This window comes from Gigantopelta aegis, chromosome 4, assembly GCF_016097555.1.
Source record: "Gigantopelta aegis isolate Gae_Host chromosome 4, Gae_host_genome, whole genome shotgun sequence".
Taxonomy (NCBI): Eukaryota; Metazoa; Mollusca; class Gastropoda; order Neomphalida; family Peltospiridae; genus Gigantopelta; species Gigantopelta aegis.
This window is the reverse complement of record NC_054702.1, coordinates 45,753,666-45,776,980: the sequence shown is the minus strand read 5'-3', so window position 1 is coordinate 45,776,980 and position 23,315 is coordinate 45,753,666. Positions and strand designations below refer to the sequence as shown.

Here is a 23,315-nt window from a genome sequence, read left to right as displayed (position 1 = left end):
TAATCTGAGGAGGAGGCAACGCGAACTGCACGAACTGTAAAAGTCTCGACCTGAATGATCTACACACCCCTAAAATACAGCTGTGTTTTATAACAGGATCCATGGATGTCTGAAGACATTATATATATATCATTGCAAAGAGGGTTATTCGTATGTCGTGCTTAAAAACCAAGTGGTTTGGTTTTTAGCAGTATCACATTAAATACTAAAATAAGGAAGGCAAACTCTATTAATGTTCCCATATCTACTGAAGGTTCAGGCACGTCCATCCTGGGCACGAGTTCTGATTTGCGCCAGATCTCCTGCCCAGGACAGAATTAGTCAAAGGTCTTCTGCAGAATTGAATACTGAAGGTACTTTTGTGCTTTCCATTTCTGTCTTTTGATTGGCTGTTGTAGAATATATGAAAAATCGGCTAGTTTGTTGGTGTGAGAATACACATACATGTATTACAAGTTGTTATGTACGCACGAATCGAACGTTTCAGATGCAGCATGGTTTCTATCCTAGAAGTGAAATTTGCATTATATTCACAAAACTAAAGTGTCATAAATAAAATGAATACTTTGTCAGAAAAACAAAACAAACTGTTATGTCTACAAGCATTAACACATGTTTATGCACATATTTTGTAATTAAGCTACAATGGATGTCATTTTGTGCCAGCTTAAACCTTGTAACACTAACATCATATATTTAATCTGCCAACACAACACAGAATAACACAGTGTTTCAAGCCCAATCCTGCTACTGTCATCTCCAATGTTCATTGGCCTCTTTCCAAAACTTTACGGAGTCCGAACTGAAACAATTATAAAACAAATACAATTGAAACAAATTATGTTTATGAAGTTACCATAGCGCTACTATATACTCCACAAACATAGAAATATATTAGATCAAGACCAATGTTAAGTGTAAAATCAATTAATATAGACATATTCCCTGAGCCGTAACGGTAAATCAATTATTAAAGCCCTTGACGGCAACACTGACGTTGTAAGATGATAAAAAGGACAAGTGAAACGTGTCTGTTGCTAGCTAAACAAAGAGTTATGTACGGTATTGTTTCCGAAATAAATATAAATAAAAGTAAATTTTAGCTAAAGAAACGTCAGTTTGAATGTACCAAAGAATAAAAAAATTAAAATCAACTTATTATTATATCAGCAATATGATATTTTGTAAGAAAATGGCTAGATAAACAGACCCAGACGATGGTTTTTTTTTTTTTTAATATTAAATCAGAGATAACAGTAAACGTTTTTATTTCCATTTTTTGTTTACACGACTGGTATATCAAAGGCCGTGGTATGTGCTATCATGTCTGTGGTATGGTGCATATAAAAGATTCCGTGCTAATATTAACTAATGAAAAAATGTAGCGGGTTTCCTCATGACTATATGTCACAATTACCAAATGTTTCACTTCCAATAGCCGATGATTAATAAATCAATATGCTCTAGTGGAATCGTTAAACAAAACACACTTTAACTTTGTTTTTACTAACAGCTGGGTGCAAGTCAGCTGGATAGTGTGTTCGAGAATAATTTTAGCTTGCACTGGTCTTTTTCCAAGAATGTTAACGTACCTCGATTCCATGCTAAGAATTTCACATTGTGAAATAAGGGCCCCCAATCCTGACACTACCATACTTGTGTCTGGGGTCAATAAACTTCTTTTAAAAAAACCAAGAAAAAAACCCATTGTGCATGTTGAAAAGAAATTTAGTGTGCACTGAGATCTGACCAGGAATGTCTGCTTGTACTACATATGATATCTGATCAAGAATGTTAATTTGCTTTGATATTTTACCAATAATTTTAGTTTGTATTGATAACTTACAAAGTACTCCCTTTTACCAAGAATGTTAGCTTGTACTGATAAGTTACAAAGTACTCCCTTTTACCAAGAATGTTAGCTTGTACTGATAAGTTACAAAGTACTCCCTTTTACCAAGAATGTTAGCTTGTACTGATAACTTACAAAGTACTCCCTTTTACCAAGAATGTTAGCTTGTACTGATAACTTACAAAGTACTTCAGTTTGCAGACGTTTTGCAATGGCGTTTCGTAGTCTGTCTTTTGGGGGTTCTTTGTTATTCGCTATTGGTACCCAGTGGACATCCAATGTTGCTTCCACCGCCTTCTTCGTCCTCGGCCAGTACAGCTGGCTGAGAGTCTCCGTGAGACCTTCCACTCTCTCCTTGGAATTCATAATCAGCATCTTCTTGTGCATCTGTTTCAGATTGTTACTCCTCTCTACCTGCGAATCAGGGTTTTCGTCTTCATGGATGTAAGCATTCTGTGAATAAGAGGTTTTCACAGTAGATAAATTAGACTTCGGAGGCAAAATGTGGCCATTTGCGTTAAATATTGTCAATTCAGAAACGATGTGCATAACATTACCGTCATTTTGTGATACACATTTAGTGACATGAGTTGTTAATGGCCAACCCGCAGAGATACAAACTATAACAATCCCAGTTTTCAACCAGAATTCAGATTAAAACTTTAATCTAAACAATCATGATAATAATTCCTGCTTAATATTAATTAATATACAAGTGTATTCCAAAATATACAAGGGCCCATTACAAACTATGTTTTCAGTATATGATGTAGATGCATTGTTCTTAAAGGAATAGTCTCAATGTTACATGATTACCAAACATATTTATTCATTTTTCTTGTGAACTGTAAAGATTATACCTTAAATTACATGTCCACAAACAATTACAACAAAATAATTTCATTTACAATGTACTATTATTTTATAAATATTGTTTAAAAATTCCAATAAAGATTACCAACAGTTTGTGTCTCCATATTGACAAATATCTGGCTGTTCTTTTAATGGATATGTGATGGATGCTTTTTGTGTACTTTATATTTTTTGTTAAGGATTGTCCAGGAAACCACTGTTTACGCCGAGTGGCAAGACATTATAAATTTGATATTCGTCTTTAATTATACAAATATTATATTTTGGATCAATTAAGTAGTTGTCATTTGTTACAAATGTACAAATTTGCAACTTTGAAAATGCACTTTGCTAAATACAGTTTTATTGTCATGCAGTATAGTGTAGAACGTCACGCTACCTCTTTCTTGATTACATCCAAGAAATTGTTGATGATATCCTCCTGCTTGGTCGACATAGCATCCATGAAGCATGGCTGTTCGGGCAATATTTTACTCGGCAACTTTTTCTTGTATTTGGCCAGTAGAGTAAGTGCGTGGCCTCGAAAAACCACATTTCTGCTTATCATCATCGCCGTAAATAGAGCAAGGTCATCCGCGCCACGGATTAACCAGTATAAATCCTAGAAGCAAAACAGTTATTTATGTAGAGAATTATAAAACGCTGTAACTGTAATGTGGTGACAATAATTGTACAATGTTTTATTTGTTACACAACTTGGATATATTTTAACTCTTGACAGTGATGATGATGATGATGATGATGATGATGGTGACAGTGGCGTAGGAAGGTGCCAAAAAGGGGGGGGGGGGGCACATGCTCCCTGCTCCCCCCCCCCCCGCTTCCTACGCCAATGGATGATGATGACGATGATGATGATGATGATGATGATGGTGATGATGATGACGACGACGACGACGAGGAAGACGAGCAAAAACTGAATGTTTAATTATTTTAAATTAAATGTAGTTTGGATTATAAATATACTCTTCAAAAGAAGAAACGCAAAACCACATTGTCGTAACATTTGGAGAATTGATTTAATTATTGAATGGTGAGTCCGATAATTACCAAATGTTGCAGGATTGTTCACAATTCACTCTAGTCCATTGTGAGTAAGTGATAGGACACACCACCAAGGTCAAGGTCATCTGGAGTCAATACCGGGTGTGGCCTCCGCGTGTGTTGACAACTGCCTGGCACCGCCTGCCCATTGAAGCAACCAGAGTACGGATGACGTCCCGGGGGATGGTGGCCCACTCGGCCTGCAAGGCTGCTGCCAGCTCGGGCAGGGTCTGGGGCTGTGGTTGTCGCTGTCGGAGGCGTCGGTCCAACTCGTCCATTAGATGCTCAATTGGGTTCAAATCCGGTGATATCGATGGCCAAGGAAGGACATTAATGTTGTTGTTCTGTAGGAAAGCCGTTGTGAGACGTGCTGTGTGAGGCCTGGCGTTGTCATGTTGGAACACTGCGTTGGCGTTGGCCATAACTGGAACGATGTGTGGCCGGAGGATCTGGTCAATGTAGCCCTGTGCATTCAGGTTGCCCTGCACGTGGACCAGGTCAGTTCTGCCAGTGTGTGAGATGGCTGGCCACACCATGACACTACCCCCGCCGAATCTGTCCACTTCCTGCACGCAGTTTGCCGCATAACGTTCACCACGACGCCTATATACGCGACATCTTCCATCATGACGTCGGAGCAGAAATCGGGACTCGTCACTGAACCACACCTGTCTCCATCGCAGTTGAGGCCATTGTCGATGAATCTGGCACCACTGCAGTCGGAGTCGACGGTGTTGTGGTGTTAAGATGACACCTCGAACTGGACGTCTGGCACGAATTCCTACCTCACGTAGGCGGTTCCGTACGGTCTGGTCGGATATCCTGCGCAAACCTGGTATTGCTGCGGCTGTGGAGGTGGCAGTAGTCAATCGTTCCCGAAGGTGGCGTACCCGGATGTAGCGGTCCTGCCCGGGGGTAGTGACCCGTGGTCGACCGGATCTAGGGAGGTCACGTGTTGATCCATGTTGCTGGTAACGGTCCCACAGTCTGGAGATGGTGCTTGGGAACACATGGAATGCCCTGGCAACGGCCGTTCTGGATTCGCCTGCGTCTAGTCGGCCGATGGCATTGTTTCTCTGCGGTTCACTGAGACGTGGCATGTCCTGGATTGTCAACTGTCGGCCAGATACAGAGGCCATGCAAGCGAACACCCTGCACTTTTATACTGTCGGTGTTCATGTTGCACGTGCAGACAACGCACGTGCAGTGGTGACATGGTTTGCACGTGGCTGCGTTTTTGCGAATATTCACATTTTGGAACTTTATTGTACAGTAGCTGCGTTTTATCGAATGTAACCGTGGGAATGTGTTTGGGACATGCAATGACCTTATATTCACAAAGCATGAACCGGTAGGAAACATAAAATCGGAGTTATAACCCATTTGTACCCTTTTGCGTTTCTTTTTTTGAAGAGTATATATTTTTCGATATTAGAATTACTATCCTACATTTGTAGACATTTTAACTCATTTTCAGACGTTATAGCCATTTCAATTATTCAAATTACAATGAACATGTATATGTACTTACTTTTTCTTGCTTATAATATGACTATATTTATACCAAATGCATCTTTGGTTGTCTTAAAGTTTGTAGCAGTTTAATGTGGATGTTTGCCTATAATAAAGTCCCGTCTAACAATGATATGAGATGATATTACCTTGCCTACATCAGCGTCTGTAACTCGTGTGTTCATATCTCTGACCGCCTCAATGAGTTGCCCGTCCATCAACCCGAACTCATCTTCGAATGCATCAAGCAATGTATCAATCTGAAAAACAGATTATTTTAAATTCTCAGATACACATTATCAATGACCGCTCGTTTTATCTATGAGGGATTACCTTGTTATTATCTCAGATCGCCTAATACACAACTATAGCACTCGTCCCATGCATTTTTTTTCATTCAGACCAGTGCACCACAACTGTACAAAGGCTGTGGTATGTGCTTTACTGTCTGTGGGAAAGTGCACATATCTCTTACTTCACCCGCGGGTTTTCTCTGATGACTATGAGTCAAAATTACCAAATTTTTGACATCCAATAGCCGATGATTAAATAAACAATGTGCTCCAGTGGTGTCGTTAAATAAAACATTTTAGTTTTTCTTGTTTTTCTTTTTTTTGTCCCATCAATCTACACGAAATATATCATTTTTGATACTAGTAAAAAAAAAAAAAAAAAAAAAAAAAAAAAAAAAAAAAATAATAAAAAAAAAAAAAATAATAAAAAAAAAAAAAAAAAATATATATATATATATATATATATATATATATATATATATATATATATATATATATATATATATATATATAATGCAAATGTACTGGAGCGATTGTTTTTACGATACGCATCAGAACCGGAAACGGACCGGATACGCGTGTTAGTAAATCTAGTTTTAATATACGTGTTAAGAATGGTACGTGTACGTAAATGGCTAACGGAAATACAATGAGGCCGTAGTATTATGTTCAATCACTGCTTACGTATCCTTGGCAAAAAAATTACATGGTGACAAAGAACAATTACGAAAATCGCTCAGTTCACCCTGATGTCGGGCAGACGCGTTTAAGGGACAGACCCTAGTTTTTAAACACCAACTAGAGGCATATTTTTCACTATTAGAGCTGTTTATGATCACTGAAATCAAACTTTACTTATATTTTATTGTTTAGCTTATCCATTTCCGTACAACCGAAGTTTTTCTGGTCATTCTGGTGTTTCTAATACCACAAAATGCATGTTTTATATTTTTAAAAACGCACGTGCCTTTGAGAAGTAACAGTTATGGAATCATGTCATGTCATGTTGTGACGGTACATGCTCTTAATTTTGATTTCGCCTGTGGCGATATTAATTGTTTTAGAAGGCCGCGTGCAGTTCCAAATTGCACTTAGCCAGGTGGGCAACTTGTTACGTAATACTTCTGCGCGACGGTCATCGAGCTTTTGTAATACACACCCAGAGCAGGTGTGGAGGCCATGTGACTAGTAGTTACGTAATATCTCCGGTAGTGCTGTTTATGGCCAGGGGATTGCTCGCGGAATGGCGACAGCCAGTCTGACGATCAGAGAAAATATACCGACTCTGTTCGTGGTGGAAACTCACATGATAAGATTCGGTGCCGCGATGTACCCCCAGGCGATATTCGATTTATAATAAATAGCTAGGTTTTTTTTAGATATCGAGGAGAACTAGGAAGGCTCCAGGGGATCACGGACGTCGTCCACTGAACGATCTATATTAGTTCAGACGGGACTTTGGTAAATATATATTATTTCTGCTCTGTTGTATAACCTTGATGTGATTGATGTGACTTTAAATATTTTAATACTGTATACCAATATTCTTTAGACAGTGTCTTCGGTCATCTGACGAAGTAAATCGTAGTCTTACTGTTCTATATTTATACGAGTATTTGGTAATATAAAGCTTAGCCAGTCATCCTATAAGACCTAGGTAAACTGTAGGTTATTGTCTTTATTGGGATAGGTACCAGTATTAATTCTGTGTTACAAGGTTACTGGATGAGTAGTTAAGGGTTAATTAAAAATTAACCAGTTAGGAATAGAGCTGTAATTCCTTTATTAATTAAGTTCCCCTGGAAGCGTTCTCAATTATCACACGTGTGGGTGTTGTGTCACGGTGAAGTGATTCGCATATTGTGTAAACTAGACACCTAGAGATTAACTAATTAAGTGATCAGTTCTGGGTTGTTATTATTGTTGTTATTAATTAACTACTGCGGCAGTACATTTGTCAGCGTAGATTAATACAGATTCCAAAGTGTATTGTGTTTTTGTTGTGTTTTCTAGTGAACTAAACGTGCTATAATAATATATACTTTATATAAGATCTTATCTCTGATCATACCTAGACGACCCAAAGCGGGTATATACAATCGTGTTTTATTCAGTTACGGGTATTATAGAATCCCCGTGACAGGAGTAGAAAATTGGGGCGCTTGTCCGGGATCTGAAACGGGACATGCATATTTAAAAAAGTATTGTTTGTAAATGGGGGCTTTATAAATTATTTTTACAAATAACTAGAAGTAGCAACGTTGTTCACTAGAAAATTAATTAATAATAAGTGCGTCATATCTAAACATGGATAAGAATTTGCTGGATAGGCCTACGCTCAGTGTAGTGGAGATTAAGCGAGCACGTAAGGCCGAGTTAGTTGAAATCGCGGGTGAGCGAGAAATTGATTTAACATCAGCTAAAACCTTAGGAGAAATAAGGACAATTATTATCCAGGAAGTTTTTGGTGATAGTCCTGTTATGGAAGACAGAGAGATTGTTCCAGAGATAGGGATAAATGAGTTAAGTGTGGAACAACAATTAGCTTTTAAAAAGCTTGAGTACGAAAGAGAAGAATGTGCATTAGATAGAGAGATAGATAGAGAAGATAGAGAGAGAGATAGAGAGAGAGAGAGAGAGAGAGAAGAGAGGGATAGAGAGAAAGATGATAGAAGAGAGAAAGGGAAGAGAGGGATAGAGAGAGGGAGAGAGAAAGAGAAGATAGAGATAGAGAAAAAGAAGATAGGGATAGAGAGAGAGAGAGAGAGAGAGAAAAGAGAAGAGAGGGGTACAGAAGAGAGAGATAGGGATAGAGAATTCCAGTTAGAAAAATTAAAAGTGGAACATGAGTTAAAGTTGAATACTGAAGAAGTTAGACGAGAGGCAGGAAATGGTTTTAACATGTCGGAGGCTTATAGATCAGTGCCGGTATTTGATGATCAGGAGGTAGACATGTTCTTTCAACTTTTTGAACGGGCCGCTAAGCAGCTAAATTGGCCGCAGTCTAAGTGGACATTGTTAGCCGTGTCTAAGTTTGAGGGGAAGGCTAGTGTAGCTTATAATTCAATGAGTGAGGAGCGAGCAAGTCAGTACGACCTAGTTAAGGCGGCAGTGTTGAGGGCGTATGAATTACGACCTGAGGATTATCGTTTACGGTATAGCGAGTTGAGAAAAACGCAGGGTCAGTCTTATAGTGAGTTTGTGGCTAAGAAGGCAGGGATGTTTGATAAATGGGTGGTGTCTCATCAGGTAGAGTCATATACCGAGTTACGGGAGTTGTTGATCTTACAGGACATTAAAAATGGATTACCAGTTAGCTTACGTATTCATTTAGAGGATCGTGATGTCAAAAAGATAGAGGAGGCAGGCATAGTGGCAGATGATTACGTGTTAATACACAAAGCTCAGGCAGTACAGGGTAGCTCTTTACAACAGAGTGATAAGAAGAAATTTCAGCCAGGTTTTTCCCGGGAAAGTAACTATCGGGGAGAGTCTTCTAGTTGGTCAGCTAGTCAGGCAAGGAATGCACCTGGTGGGCAAAGTAAGGATAAACCCTCATTATCAGCCAATGCACGAACTTTTCGTCCACATTGCAGTTACTGTAAAAAGGATAACCATCTTGTCGGGGACTGTTTTAAAAGGAGACGCGATAATGCGCAAGTGGTCGGTTTAGTGAGGTCAGCTCCGTTAGCGAGAGAGTTAATGGTTAGTCCCATGGCAGAGAAAGTAAACCCGTATGTGTCCACTGGTATGGTTTGTGATGTGAAACAAGAATTGAGTCCTAAGGCAATATCAATCTATAGAGATACCGGGTGTAGTCAGAGTCTGATCACGCAAGAGTTTTTAGCTGGTATTGAGAATTCAGATACAGGACGTAGTTTGGCTTTAACCTCGGTTACTGGAGAAAATATGGTTGTCAGGTTACATAAGGTTTTCTTGTGTTCGAAGTTTGTGACGGGACCAGTCATTATGGGTGTTGTGAAGGACTTGCCTTTTGAAAACATAGGAGTTTTGTTGGGTAATGATTTGACTAGTCAATGTTGTCAGCCGCAATGTGACCAATTGTTAATTGAAGACAGCCCTTTACCCATAGAAGAGTGTGAGGTTGATGAGACTAGATATCCTGCGTGTGTAATGACTAGGGCTATGGTCAGTAGGTTAGCACGAGACCCAGAGGATATTTGTGATTTGTCTGATACGTGTGTGAGCCATGAAATTGGAGTGGATGAGGTTATCAGTAAAATGGTAGATAAGTCAACTGAGGAATTAAATGTGGTGGAACCTGTTGATCTCCCGCAGAGGGGAAATGAACCAGTTGTGTTTGACAGGGGGGACTTACCTTGTAATAGACAAGAGTTATTCTAGAGCAGGGGGCTGATCCAAGTTTGTTGGCAGCTCGCACTACATTGTTAACTGAGGGTGAGATGGAGGATCAGATGTCAGGGTATTATATGGACATGGGAGTGTTAATGAATAAGAGTGTGGAAAAGGTTGTGCCTGATAGTGAGGAATGTGTGACAGGATGTAGAATTGTGGTGCCCTCTAAGTACCGTCCGTCATTGTTATTGTTAGCACATGAGGACGTGTTTGCTGGCCACTTAGGGCGGAATAAAACTCATAGTAAACTTGCCTCAGAGTTTTATTGGAAGGGACTGTTTGCAGATGTCAGTAAGCATTGTATGTCATGTCATGTGTGTCAGGTTGTGGGCAAACCAAATCAGCTAATTCCTCCCTATCCACTGCAGAAGGTTCCCATAGTTGGGGAAGCTTTTTCAAAAGTGTTGATAGATGTCGTGGGGCCATTACCGAAAACGCGTTCAGGCAACCAATTCTTGTTAACAATTATGTGCTTAACTACGCGTTTTCCAGAGGCGATTCCCTTAAGGAAGGTTACTGCGTCTGTTGTAGCTAGTGCGCTGCTTAAGTACTTCACGTACACGGGTTTACCAGGTGAAATTCAAAGCGACCGGGGTACGAACTTTATGAGCAAGTTAATCCAGCAAGTACTGTCTATGTTAGATATACGACAGATTCGTTCTGCTGCATTCCACCCTGAGAGCCAGGGCGCCATAGAACGTTTCCACCAGAGCATGAAAAGTATGCTCCGCTGCCATTGTTTCGACAATGGTACTGACTGGGACCAGTCAATTCCTTTCGAGTTGTTCGCAGCACGGGATGCTAAGCAAGAATCCTTAGGATTCACCCCATTTGAGTTGGTCTATGGGCATTCAGCCCGAGGCCCTCTCAAATTGGTAAAAGATATTTGGTTAGACAAGAATAATGCCGAAAACCTGCTGATTTATGTAGGGAGAGTTAGAGATAGGTTGTGGCAGGCGACCGAACTGGCTAGGAAGCATCTGAGCTATGCTCAGAGCAAAATAAAATCAGTGTTTGATAGGAAGGCTAAGAGTCGGGAATTTAAACCAGGGGATAAAGTGCTGTTGTACCTTCCCATTAAACGGGGTTCATTATAGAACAGGTATTTCGGTCCCTATGTTGTGCACAAACGGGTTAATGAGACAGGGTATGTGATAAACACTCCTGATAGGGTTAGGAAAAGTAGGTATTGTCACATCAATTTGCTAAAAGGTTATTTTGACAGACTGCCGATAGTTCCAGTGTTGCCTGTCCAAATTGAGAGTCACTCAATTTCCTGTGATGACGTCAAGACTGCAGAGATCAAATTAACCAACAGCCAGATTCTAGCAGACTTGAGTTCCTATCTACAGCACCTTGACAGCCCCCTGCGAGCAAAGCTGACTACGTTGATACAAGACAATGTTTCTATTTGTCAGGACTTTCCAACGGTTACCAATACTTTAATCCAGGATGTGCGCTTGGAACCCAACGCTACACCAATTCGACAGCATGCCTATCGAATAAATCCTGTAAAACGTGCGGCACTAAAAAAAGAGATAGATTACATGTTGGAACACGACATTCTGGAACCATCAAACAGTCAGTGGGCATCACCTGTTATTCTGATTCAAAAGGGAGATAACAGTTTCCGGGTGTGCGCTGACCTACGTCGCGTGAATCAACTCATCAAGGCAGATGCCTACCCTCTACCCTGCCTTGACGATTGCATCGACCGAGTTGGACACGCGCAATACATCACCAAATTGGACCTACTGAAGGGTTTTTATGCCATTCCGTTAACGGAGGAAGCTAAGGACATTCTGGCGATCATCACACCTGACGGCCTCTTCCAATTCCGAGTGATGCCGTTTGGTTTGAAGACTGCCCCTGCTGCCTTTCAAAAGATGATGAACCAGGTGTTATCAGACCTAGAAAACGTCAGTGAATATCTGGACGATGTGGTGTTAGCCACCGACACTTGGGATGAACATTTAACCGGGCTAGAACAAATATTCAGTCGCCTACAGAAAGCTAACTTGACTGTGAACCTGGGCAAATGTGAATTCGTGAGAGCTTCAGTGACCTACTTAGGTCATACTGTTGGACATGGTTGCGTCGCCCCACTGCAGGCCAAGACACTAAGCATCAGCCAGTACCCTGCACCGACCAACCGTCGTGAAGTTCGCCGGTTCCTTGGTATGGCCGGTTATTATCGTCGTTTCTGTGCTAGATTTGCGACGGTAGCGGCCCCCATCACATCGCTGCTAAAGAAGGAAACGAAGTTCCAGTGGTCAGATGAATGCGAGAAGTAATTCAATTGTCTCAAGCAGATGCTCTCCTCGTCTCCCGTGATGGCAGCACCAGACTACCGAATGCCGTTCAAGCTAGCTGTGGATGGCAGTGACGTGGGAGCTGGAGTTGTGCTGTTCCAAGAAGATGAAAATGGACTGGACCATCCTGTAAGTTTCTTCTCGAAAAGTTTGACAAACACCAGGTGAACTATTCTACTATAGAGAAGGAAGCTTTGGCCGTGATGGCAGCACCAGACTACCGAATGCCGTTCAAGCTAGCTGTGGATGCCAGTGACGTGGGAGCTGGAGTTGTGCTGTTCCAAGAAGATGAAAATGGACTGGAACATCCTGTAAGTTTCTTCTCGAAAAAGTTTGACAAACACCAGGTGAACTATTCTACTATAGAGAAGGAAGCTTTGGCCATGGTACAAGCTCTGAAGCATTTTCAGATCTACGTAAAATCGGCAGTGCACCAAGTGGTGGTCTTTACTGATCATAATCCCTTACCTTCATTCACAGAATGAAAGCCACCAACCAGAGAGTTTTGAGGTGGAGTCTTCTTCTGCAAGAATACCCAATTACCATTGAACATATCAAGGGCACATCCAATGTAATCGATGATGCCCTGTCCCGAAGTTGAACGTTATGATAATGTGTTGACATTCTTGATTTCTGTTTTGTTTTTATATATTTTATTTGTATACCAGGGACTCAGAGACTCAGTGTGATTACTGGTAGTTACCTTATTATTACATGTGTTATAAATGCCCGTATGCGTCGGTTAACGCACCTTTTTGTTTTAATGTAGTATATTTCCCTATTCCTAGAGCAGAGGAAATATCCTTTTTGAGGTGGGGGTGTGTGACGGTACATGCTCTTAATTATTAATTGTTTTAGAAGGCCGTGTGCAGTTCCAAATTGCACTTAGCCAGATGGGCAACTTAAATATTTTAATACTGTATTATACCAATATTCTTTAGACAGTGTCTTCGGTCATCTGACGAAGTAAATCGTAGTCTTACTGTTCTATATTTATACGAGTATTTGGTAATATAAAGCTTAGCCAGTCATCCTAGAAGACCTAGGTAAACTGTAGGTTATTGTCTTTATTGGGATAGGTACAGTATTAATTATGTGTTACAAGGTTACTGAATGAGTAGTTAAGGGTTAATTAAAAATTAACCAGTTAGGAATAGAGCTGTAATTCCTTTATTAATTAAGTTCCCCTGGAAGCGTTCTCAATTATCACACGTGTGGGTGTTGTGTCACGGTGAAGTGATTCGCATATTGTGTAAACTAGACACCTAGAGATTAACTAATTAAGTGATCAGTTCTGGGTTGTTATTATTGTTGTTATTAATTAACTACTGCGGCAGTACATTTGTCAGCGTAGATTAATACAGATTCCAAAGTGTATTGTGTTTTTGTTGTGTTTTCTAGTGAACTAAACGTGCTATAATAATATATACTTTATATAAGATCTTATCTCTGATCATACCTAGACGAGCCAAAGCGGGTATATACATGCCTGTTACAGAGAGATCTAATAGATATACAGTTAGGAGAGATATTTGGACAATCGTGTTTTATTCAGTTACGGGTATTATAGAATCCCCGTGATACATGTCATAGGGTTTTACGTGCACATTCAGAACAAGCTGTTGTAGCGCACGCCTGTCGTGGGCGCAAGAGCCGGCCTATGGCCGGCTCCTCCGTCCATGACAGAAAAGGTGGGGGAAGGGGAGAGGAAGGACCGCCTGCACTGGCAGGTGCAAGGGAGCACCAGCAGCCCGATCAAATCGGTAGCAGGCGGGTGGGGGTGGTGGTGGTGCTATGGAATTTGAATGGAGCAGTTAAATGCCAAAGAAAAAAGGGTGCGCAATTTTGATTTAGGGAATTTAGCGCAATTTTGAACGGTCGGTCGAAAGGTAAATGCTGTGGAGTTATGGAATCGAGTTTTAGTCTATTTTTAACGGTATTTCACCGTTTCAACTTCACAGGCTCTTGTTTCACTCTGTTGTAACGTTATACAAATGTGTTATAGGTTTGTACCTTAACCAAACATGGCGTCCATTTTTACGGGCTAAAACTAGGGTCTGCGCCTTTAAGTTGGAAAAGCAATCTATTTAGGATTCGACAGTCATGATTAAAGTGAACGAAAAGAAGAAGAATCGGTGCGTGTTCGAGTAATTAAGACTTTGAATGACTGTTTATTTAGGCTGGCGCGAATCCACATAAAGGTACTGGGGGAGCGGACCCTCCCCCGAACTTCTACAATAACAATCCTCTACCAAATGTATGTTAGTGTAGTTTGGAATACCGCTTGTGCTCTTTGGATCCCCCCCCCCCCCCCCCAAGAAATATCCTGCATCCGATCCCGTTTATCTTATATGAAATTGCACTTTCCTCCTCTCTCTCTGTCTCTCTCTCTCTCTCTCTCTCTCTCTCTCTCTCTCTCTCTCTCTCTCTCTCTCTCTCTCTCTCTCTCTCTCTCTCTCTCTCTCTCTCTCTCTCTCTCTCTCTTTCGATGCCATATTTACATAAGTGGGTAAAGTCAGACACCAATGTTATACGATTGTTTTACGAGTCTTACCAACATTCTGTACTCTTCGTGAAGTTTAACATATTCTGGATTTTCCATATCTGTTGCATCAAATTCTGAAAATAATTTAAAATTGTCAAGCAATAATGTAGGAAAACAGTTTAATTTGAAAAATTTAAACTACATGTCCAGACGTTCAAATTCAAACTTCAACTAAATTTTACATAAACAGAAAATATAATAATTATAATTATAATCATAATTATGATTATCTAAAACAATACCCAGGGTTATTTTGCAGATATATGTTACTACAGATCCAGGTGTCTTTTGTCTCGGACTGTAGAATTCAGGGCCGTAGCTAGCGGGTGGGAGGGGGGGGGGGGGGGGCAAGGGGGGGGCAAAATCCGGAAATGTTATAAAAACTTAAGAAAATTCTCTTCTTAACCGTTTAAGGAGTTTTAGCCTATTAACTACTCAGTTGCCCCCCCCCCCCCCCCCCCCCCCCGGAAACAAAAAATCCTAGCTACAGCCTTGGAATTATTTTGTGTTTAATGGGCTGAAAACGTACATAATTAAAAATAAAGCACTAATGACCACCTGCACTATACTGAAGTTGTAAAATATTAACACACACACTTCTCTGTTCACCTTGATTATACACTGAAATAGTGTGTTTAAATGGGCATTGGTTAAGCTCTGCCCAAGTCGAATTTAGCATAAAGAATATACTTCTCGGGTGTGCTTTTTCGGCTTTTAACGTATTTCTGTAGATTTCATGTTATCTGGTATGCTAGAAAATCACCTTTATTTAACTGTGGTATAGTTTGTAGCTTTTGAAACAATCATTCTGAAAGTACTGCTGAAACAATACAAGTCCCCCACCGAGAATAAAGCAATTTCGTATCCCCTACGTTCAAGGGCCGTAACTCTGTGAAAAATTGGTAAATCGCCAGGAAAGTTAAACTTGATCTGTAACAGTAGATGATAAAGCTATGTAAAAAATTTCATCTCAATATATTTTGGCATTGCAAAACAAAAAGTCCGGGAAAAAAATCTTCATATATTCTAAGTTCAAGAGCCATAAGTGTGAAAAATGTATAAATTGCCATGAAAGTCAAACGTGATCTGTAACAGTACATGATAAAGCTATACACAAAATGTCAGGTCAATATTTCGAGGCATTGTGAAAAAACCCAAAAACATCCGGAAAGCTATATGTGTGACAGACGGACGGACAGACGGACACACGTACAGATAGAAAGGCGGGGACGAAACCTATAGTCCCCTTCGGTTGGACCGGTAAGGGACTAATAATACATATATTTGTTTTTATACGAGTGTGTGACGGAACATGCTCTTAATTTTGTTTTCGCCTGTGGCGATATTAATTGTTTTAGAGGGCCGTGTGCAGTTCCAATATGCACTAAGCCTAGGTGGGTACTTTGTTACGTGATACCTCTGCGCGACGGCCGTGTGCAGTTTCTTATACACACCCAGCCTAGGTGCGGAGGCCATGTGGCCAGTAGTTACGTAATACCTCCGCGCGACCATGGAATCTCTAGCGAACTGGCGACATTAAGTCTGACCATCTGAGAAAAAAAATACTGCTTGGTCTCTGTGGAAATAGCACTTGTAGGGATTCGGTGCCGCGATGTACCCCCAGGCGATATTCGGATTTTTATGATAAATAGCTAGGGTTTTAGAGATATCGGGGAGAAACATAGGAAGCTGCAGGGGAAACGGACGTCGTCCACTGAACGAAATATATGAGTTCAGCCCGGACGTGGTAATTATATATTATTTCTGCTCTGTTGTATAACCTTGATGTGATTGATGTGACTTTAAATATTTTAATACTGTATTATACCAATAGTATTTAGACGGTGCTGCCGGTCATCTGACGCAGTAAACTGTAGGCTCGCTGTCTAAATAAATATATAAAGCTTAGCCAGTCATCCTAGAGGACCTAGGTAAACTGTAGGTTAGTTTCTTTATTGTGACAGGTACCAGTATTAATTCTGTGTTACTAGGTTACTGAATGAGTAGTTAAGGGTTAATTAAAAATTAACCAGTTAGGAATAGAGTTGTAATTCCTTTATTAATTAAGTTCTCCTGGAAGCGTTTCTCAATTATCACACGTTACTGAACGAGTAGTAAGGGTTAATTAAAAATTAACCAGTTAGGAATAGAGTTGTAATTCCTTTATTAATTAAGTTCTCCTGGAAGCGTTTCTCAATTATCACACGTGTGGGTGTTGTGTCACGGTGAAGTGATTAGCATATTGTGTAAACTAGACACCTAGAGATTAACTAATTAAGTGATCAGTTCTGGGTTGTTATTATTTGTTGTTGTTAATTAACTACTGCGGCAGTACATTTGTCAGCGTAGGTTAATACAGATTCCAAAGTGTATTGTGTTTTTGTTGTGTTTTCTAGTGAACTAAACGTGCCATATAATATATACTTTATATAAGATCTTATCTCTGATCATACCTAGACGAGCCAGCGGGTATAACTGCCTGTTACAGAGAGATCTAATAGATATACAGTTAGGAGAGATATTTGGACAATCGTGTTTCATTCAGTTACGGGTATTATAGGATCCCCGTGGCAGAGTGAAAGGAAAATGAAACATTTATCTTACCAGTACAATATTTGTCCATGAACTTCTTTATCGGATACTGAAAGTAATAGCTTTTGAGAAATTGTATCAGTTGGTTCACATATCGTTCATTGGTCCTGGATCCCATTGTGAGCGTAGAATCCTGGTGAAAATCAAACAGAAGGGTCAAGCCAGAGTAACGAATTGATCTAAATTTTAGCAAGTTGTCGATTTGTTTGTACAAACTGTAGATCTCTGATACCCAGTGTCTGGTCAGATCTACCATCCCTCACTGTTTTGTATTGTATAACTGAATAATGATCTAGAGTATATGCTTCACCAAAGAAAAAAAAAGAAAAAAATGTTTTATTTAACGACGCACTCAACACATTTTATTTACGGTTATATGACGTCAGACATATGATTAAGGACCACACAGATTTTGAGAGGAAACCCGCTGTCGCCACTACATGGGCTACTCTTTCCGATTAGCAGCAAGGGATATTTTATCTGCGCTTCCCACAGGCAGGATAGCACAAACCATGGCCTTTGTTGAACCAGTTATGGATCACTGGTCGGTGCAAGTGGTTTACACCTACCCATTGAGCCTTGCGGAGCACTCACTCAGGCTTCACCAACTAGAAGTTAAGCTAAGGACCATTTGAGAAAATGAATACATCGTTGGTGGGATGGTAGTAATTTGTTCTATCCGCACCAGAGCCGGTTTCAGGATCCGCGGGGCCTGTAGCACAAATAACAGCGGGGGCCCCTTCCAGGGTTATATATTTTTCAACCCCCTCGGGGAGATGGGAAAAATGACCCGGGGAAAATAAATGTACACATCACCGCGGGGCCTCCTGAAACGGGGAGTCCATAGAACGTGTTCATATGTGCTACGAGGATAAACCAGCTCTGATTCACACCACTCCATAACACCCATAATCAAGTCATACAAAATAAAACAAGTTGATAAAAAAAGAGTAAAATTATCTCACTTTATACTGAAGCAATCGATCACAGTCTGCACCACGAAGGTATGGTGGAAAAGCTAAACGGTTGATTAGAAAAAGAAAAAAAAAACGAGACATGCTCACACGATATATGCATTATTTAGCTTTTCTTATAATTGTCTCTTAGTATTGGGAGTGGTATCTGTACAACTATTCATAATAAAAACCAAAACAAGACTTAACAGAGATTCGCGTAGATTACACTTCATAAATAATAACATACACAACTAGTGGGAAATGTTATCCGCATTTGCGGCATTCTTAGTTTTATTATGCATTGCACAATGCAGTATAAGTTTATATCAGTATATATTGTGTCCCATTGATTATAACCGTACACGTAATGAATAATAGATAAGAAAAAAACCATTGGAAAGAAAACAGAATAGACATTGGGCGGGGGGGGGGGGGGGGGGGGGGGGGGGGGGGGGAAAAAAGAAAGAAAAAGTATCGCGATAGAAACAGACAAGAAACCCGTTCCCGTCACATAGGCTATTCCTACCGAAGACCTGTCTGAAAATTGCGAGAGCAATAGTTTCGTTCGCGTTACGCTCGCGTAAGTAGAGTTTGCGTAATCCATTTTTTTTTTCGTTCGCGCATTGAATTTATGACATCAATGTTCATGACGGGTTACATAAAAACGCAATAGGTTACCTGAATTTGTTTTTGTGTAACCTATAAAAGATTTATACGCAAACTTTCACTACCTTAAGACATATTTTGTATACATTTTCCATTAGACACGAACACACATGCCACGACACTGGCTGAATCTGGGGGAAGGGGGAGGGACAAAACCGACAGGTCCACCTCAGGAAACCGAGTCACAACCCCTCGCACCTCAGGCGAGCACTGTACCATCTCCTGCAATGAAAGCCAGGACATGGCGTAGAAGAGATCTCTTGTACTAAAATCACAATAATCTTACAAAAAGCCGAACTCGAGAACAATCACGATAACAATAGAATTTAGGCACTAACATACAAGATGGGGGGACTTGGCCCAGTGGTAAAGAGCTCGCTTGATGCGCGGTGGGTTTGGGATCGATCCCCGTCGGTGGGCCCATTGGGCTATTTCTCGTTCCAGCCAGTGCATCACGACTGGTATATCAAAGTCGTGGCATGTGCTATCCTGTCTGTGGGATGGTACACATAAAATATTCCTTGCTACTAATGGAAAAATGTAGAGGGTTTCCTCTCTAAGTCTATATGTCAATATTACCAAATGTTTGACATCCAATAGCCGATGATTAATATACCAGTGTGCTCTAGTGGTGTCGTTAAACAAAACAAACATTAACTCTTAAAAAAGAAAAAGAGAAAAAACAACAGAAAACAGAACTATATAAGTATTCAGGTCTACACTATGGCGAGTGAAATTTCTATGGGGTCGAGACATGCTGCTCCAGAAAATACATTTTAAAAATATAAAATTAGTTTGCGCAGGGAGGGGTTCAGACCCCCGATACCACGCACCACCACTGTGCCTGAGTACTGGTATCGTAGGTTAAAAAATAACAGTAGGCTATAGCTTACCTAATGATCAAATTAATTTCTTATACATTTCGGGATATTTATTATATTTTACACGTGAATGAGCCTTAGAGTTGAAAAAAAAACCTACCGTATTACGTTAATATCAGCTTACTTTTTATTTTAATGCGCTAATGCGCATTAAAAAAGAAAAAAGAAAAAAAAGAAATTAATTGAAATAAAAGTAAATGCACTTGCTTTAACAAATGAATGGCAAAATGTATAACAGATATATTTTATTAATTAATAATACATTTTCTGAGTGTTTTATGAAGTCAATTTTAGAATTAATTATTGAAGAAAAAAAAGTTGTGTAATCTCAGGGCGGCATAGCGCTGATTAAGGCAAGATGGCGCTAGACTATTGTAGCATGATGTCGCACCATGCTAAATCAAGCTAGGAAACACACCAATTATGATTCTGTGACAGATACCAAAATGAGCTCACCTGTTGTGTTAACGATTCGTGTCGTGTCTGCAGCCCTCGGAACAGTGACTGTTCTGAACTTGAAGTACTGGAATCAAAACTCACTCGAGGACACCACAAGTTGTACCGTTGTCATAACACAGAGATAAATAATCCAGGGAAAGACAAAACAGATAAAAAAAACAAGCTTAGTGCGATCTATTTGTTGTACGTGTTCATCACACAGCGTAATAGTTGCAAAGGAAGCAAATTGATCAAGCTCTACAATACGTCGATAGAGATCACCCGTGAGTATAAAACACTAAGCAAACGAATACAAGTATTATTTGATGGTAGAACATTCTTTTGTATGTTCTGGATTTTTTTCGATAATGTAAATACAGCGGAACTGCCTGTAAAAGACATCTTGTATAACACCCACCTGTCTTATAAAGGTTATTTAATATAATTATGCACACACAATTTAAAGGCATACTGTCACTGATTTAAGGACCTTATTTCTCTAAAAATTGATAATAAATAAAAATTACATTAATTGTTGGAAACCAAATCTAGCTATCACATCACCTTAACTGAACCATGATGGAGTGAAATCCATGTCAACGCTCTTGGCAATTTTAGTTTTTTAATTATGGACTATTGCCATAATTCAATTATTTTTATGGTATGGTAGTTATGAAGATGGTTGAATAAAGTACATTTATTGACAAATCAAATTATTTTTGTTCAGGTAATACTTTATTAGACCATTAAATAGGTCAGTGGTCTGTGACAATATGCCTTTAATGTATGAAATATAAAGGACACCTACAAATAAATGCAAATTTATATCGTAGGTCTGTTTAGTAAAAGTTAAAGTTAGATTTGTTTAACGACACCACTAGATCACATTGATTAATTAATGTCAAACATTTGATATATGATTTCTGACATATAGTCTAAGAGGAAACATGCTACATTGTTCCATTAGGTCAGGTCAGGTCAGGTCAGGTCATAGGGTTTTACGTGCATTCAGAGCAAGCTGTTGTACCGCACGCCTGTCATGGTCACAGGTGCCAGCCTGGCCGGCTCCTCTGTCCAGGACAGGCAAAGGGGTGGGTTAGAGAGGGGACAGCCCGCACTGGCAGCTGCAAGGGAGCACTAGCAACCCGACCGGGTCGGTAGCGGGCGGGGTATAGTTTTGGTGCTATGGAATTTTGAATGTCCCGTAGGATTAAATTTAAAAAAAGAAGAAAGGTTGCGCAGTTTCTATGAAAGAATTTTTTTAACGGTTCGCTGAAATATAAAGGGGAGCTACGTATAGTTTTGAACTTAGTATGCCGAGAGTAGCTCGTTATTGCAACCTAGCCTATCATTGTTCCATTAGTAGCAACGAATCTTTTATATGCACCATCCCACAGACAGATATTATAGACTAAGAAGGAAATTGTACAGTTGGAGCCAGTGCACCACGACTGGTATATCAAAGGTCGTGGTATGTACTACCCTGTATGTGGGATGGTGCATATAAAAGATCCCTTACTGCTAATCGAAAAGAGTAGCCAACGAAGTGGCGACAGCGGGTTTCCTCTCTCAATATCTCTGTGGTCGTTAACCATATGTCTGTCGCTACATAACCGTAAATAAAATGTGTTGAGTGCGTCGTTAAATAAAACATTTCTTTCTTTCTTTCTTTGTACAGTTGGTGGATGGTGGTGGTCTAAACTGTAGAGAGCGAAGTATTTAGGGGTCGAATCATGCTCCCACTACATAGCCCCTCAGCCCCCCCCCCCCCCCCCCCCCCCCCCCCCCCCCCCCCCCCCCCCTTGTACATGTGTCTAATAATATTCTGTGGAAAGCGTAGCGTCTTGTTCATGTCATTCTCATCCCTCTTCTTTTTCTACATAGGGATTGTTCACAATGGCAATGGTGCAGCTAACCATAGCCCTGTGGTAAAGCGTTCTCCTGATGCGCGGTCGATCTAGGATCGATTCCCGTCGGTGGACCCATTGGGCTATTTCTTGTTCCAGCCAGTGCTCCACAACTGATGTAACAAAGGCCGTGGTATGTTCTATCCTGTCAGTGGGATGGTGTATATAAAATATCCCTTGCTGCTAATCGAAAAGAGTAGCCCATAAAGTGGCGACAGCGGGTTTCCTCTCTCAATATCTGTCTGGTCCTTAACCATATTGTCTGATGCCATATAACCGTAAATAAAATATGTTGAGTGCATCGTTAAATAAAACATTTCCTTCCTTCCTTCCATTCCTAACCAGCCGTAGGGGCGGGATTTAAGTCAGTCGGTTGAGTGCTCACTTGTGGTACTTGCGTCACAGGATCGAACCACCACAGTGGTTCAACTGACTGTTTTTTTAATCGTTCCAACCTGTGCACCACAACTGTATGTTTTGTTGTCTGTTGCAAAGTGCATATATAAGGTCCCTTGCTGCATTAGGAAAAATGTAGCGTGTCAGAATTACCAAATGTTTGATATCCAATAGTCGATGATTAATTAATCAATGTGCTCTAGTGGTGTCGTTAAACATAATAAGCGTTTAACTTATAGCCGTTTAAAGGAGAATTGATACCCCACCCAAATTCCAAACCCAGTTGCTGACATAAAGTTAAAAGTTTGTTTTGTTTAACGGCACCACTAGAACACATTGATTTAATAGTGCATTCCAACGCCTATTAGATGTTAAGCATAGTTATTATGTGGAATCGAGGAGGGGGTGGCAAACGCGTGTGCAGGGGGTTGAGAGGGGATTCGAATCCCCCTGTTCCGAGCAAATTTTCAATGTATTTTCCAGGGGAGCATGATCCGACCCCTAAAACTTCGCTTCCACAGTTTAGCACAATTTTCTGCACACGCGCCCGGCAAAAAGGGGGAGGGGTTACACACAAAGGATCTACCAATGTCGATCACTCCTACGACCCACCGAGTTACACGACGTCTCACTACAATATATCTCGTTCCGGACAGTGTACCACGACTGGT

At 40.3% G+C, this 23,315-nt stretch overlaps 1 protein-coding gene across 1 annotated transcript; it reads right to left on the bottom strand.

Annotated features, from left to right (window-relative positions):
* Nucleotides 1–597: 597 nt before the first annotated feature.
* Nucleotides 598–20,514, bottom strand: LOC121372070 (cilia- and flagella-associated protein 36-like). The gene is made up of 7 exons (XM_041498329.1): nucleotides 20,360–20,514; nucleotides 17,413–17,533; nucleotides 14,818–14,882; nucleotides 5,431–5,541; nucleotides 3,105–3,326; nucleotides 2,035–2,305; nucleotides 598–802 (listed from the first exon to the last, which is right to left on the bottom strand). Exons 2-7 carry the CDS (start codon nucleotides 17,516–17,518, stop codon nucleotides 789–791), a joined length of 789 nt encoding a protein of 262 aa, XP_041354263.1. The 5' UTR covers nucleotides 17,519–17,533; nucleotides 20,360–20,514; the 3' UTR covers nucleotides 598–788.
* Nucleotides 20,515–23,315: the final 2,801 nt, after the last annotated feature.

Excerpts from the sequence above, each read along its gene's own strand:
- LOC121372070 (XM_041498329.1), bottom strand. The coding sequence starts at position 17,518 with ATGGGATCCAGGACCAATGAACGATATGTGAACCAACTGATACAATTT. Across the intron at positions 5,542-14,817 it reads ACGAAGAGTACAGAATGTTG|ATTGATACATTGCTTGATGC; the intron begins GTAAGACTCGTA and ends TCTGTTTTTCAG. Across the intron at positions 3,327-5,430 it reads CAGACGCTGATGTAGGCAAG|GATTTATACTGGTTAATCCG; the intron begins GTAATATCATCT and ends TTTTGCTTCTAG.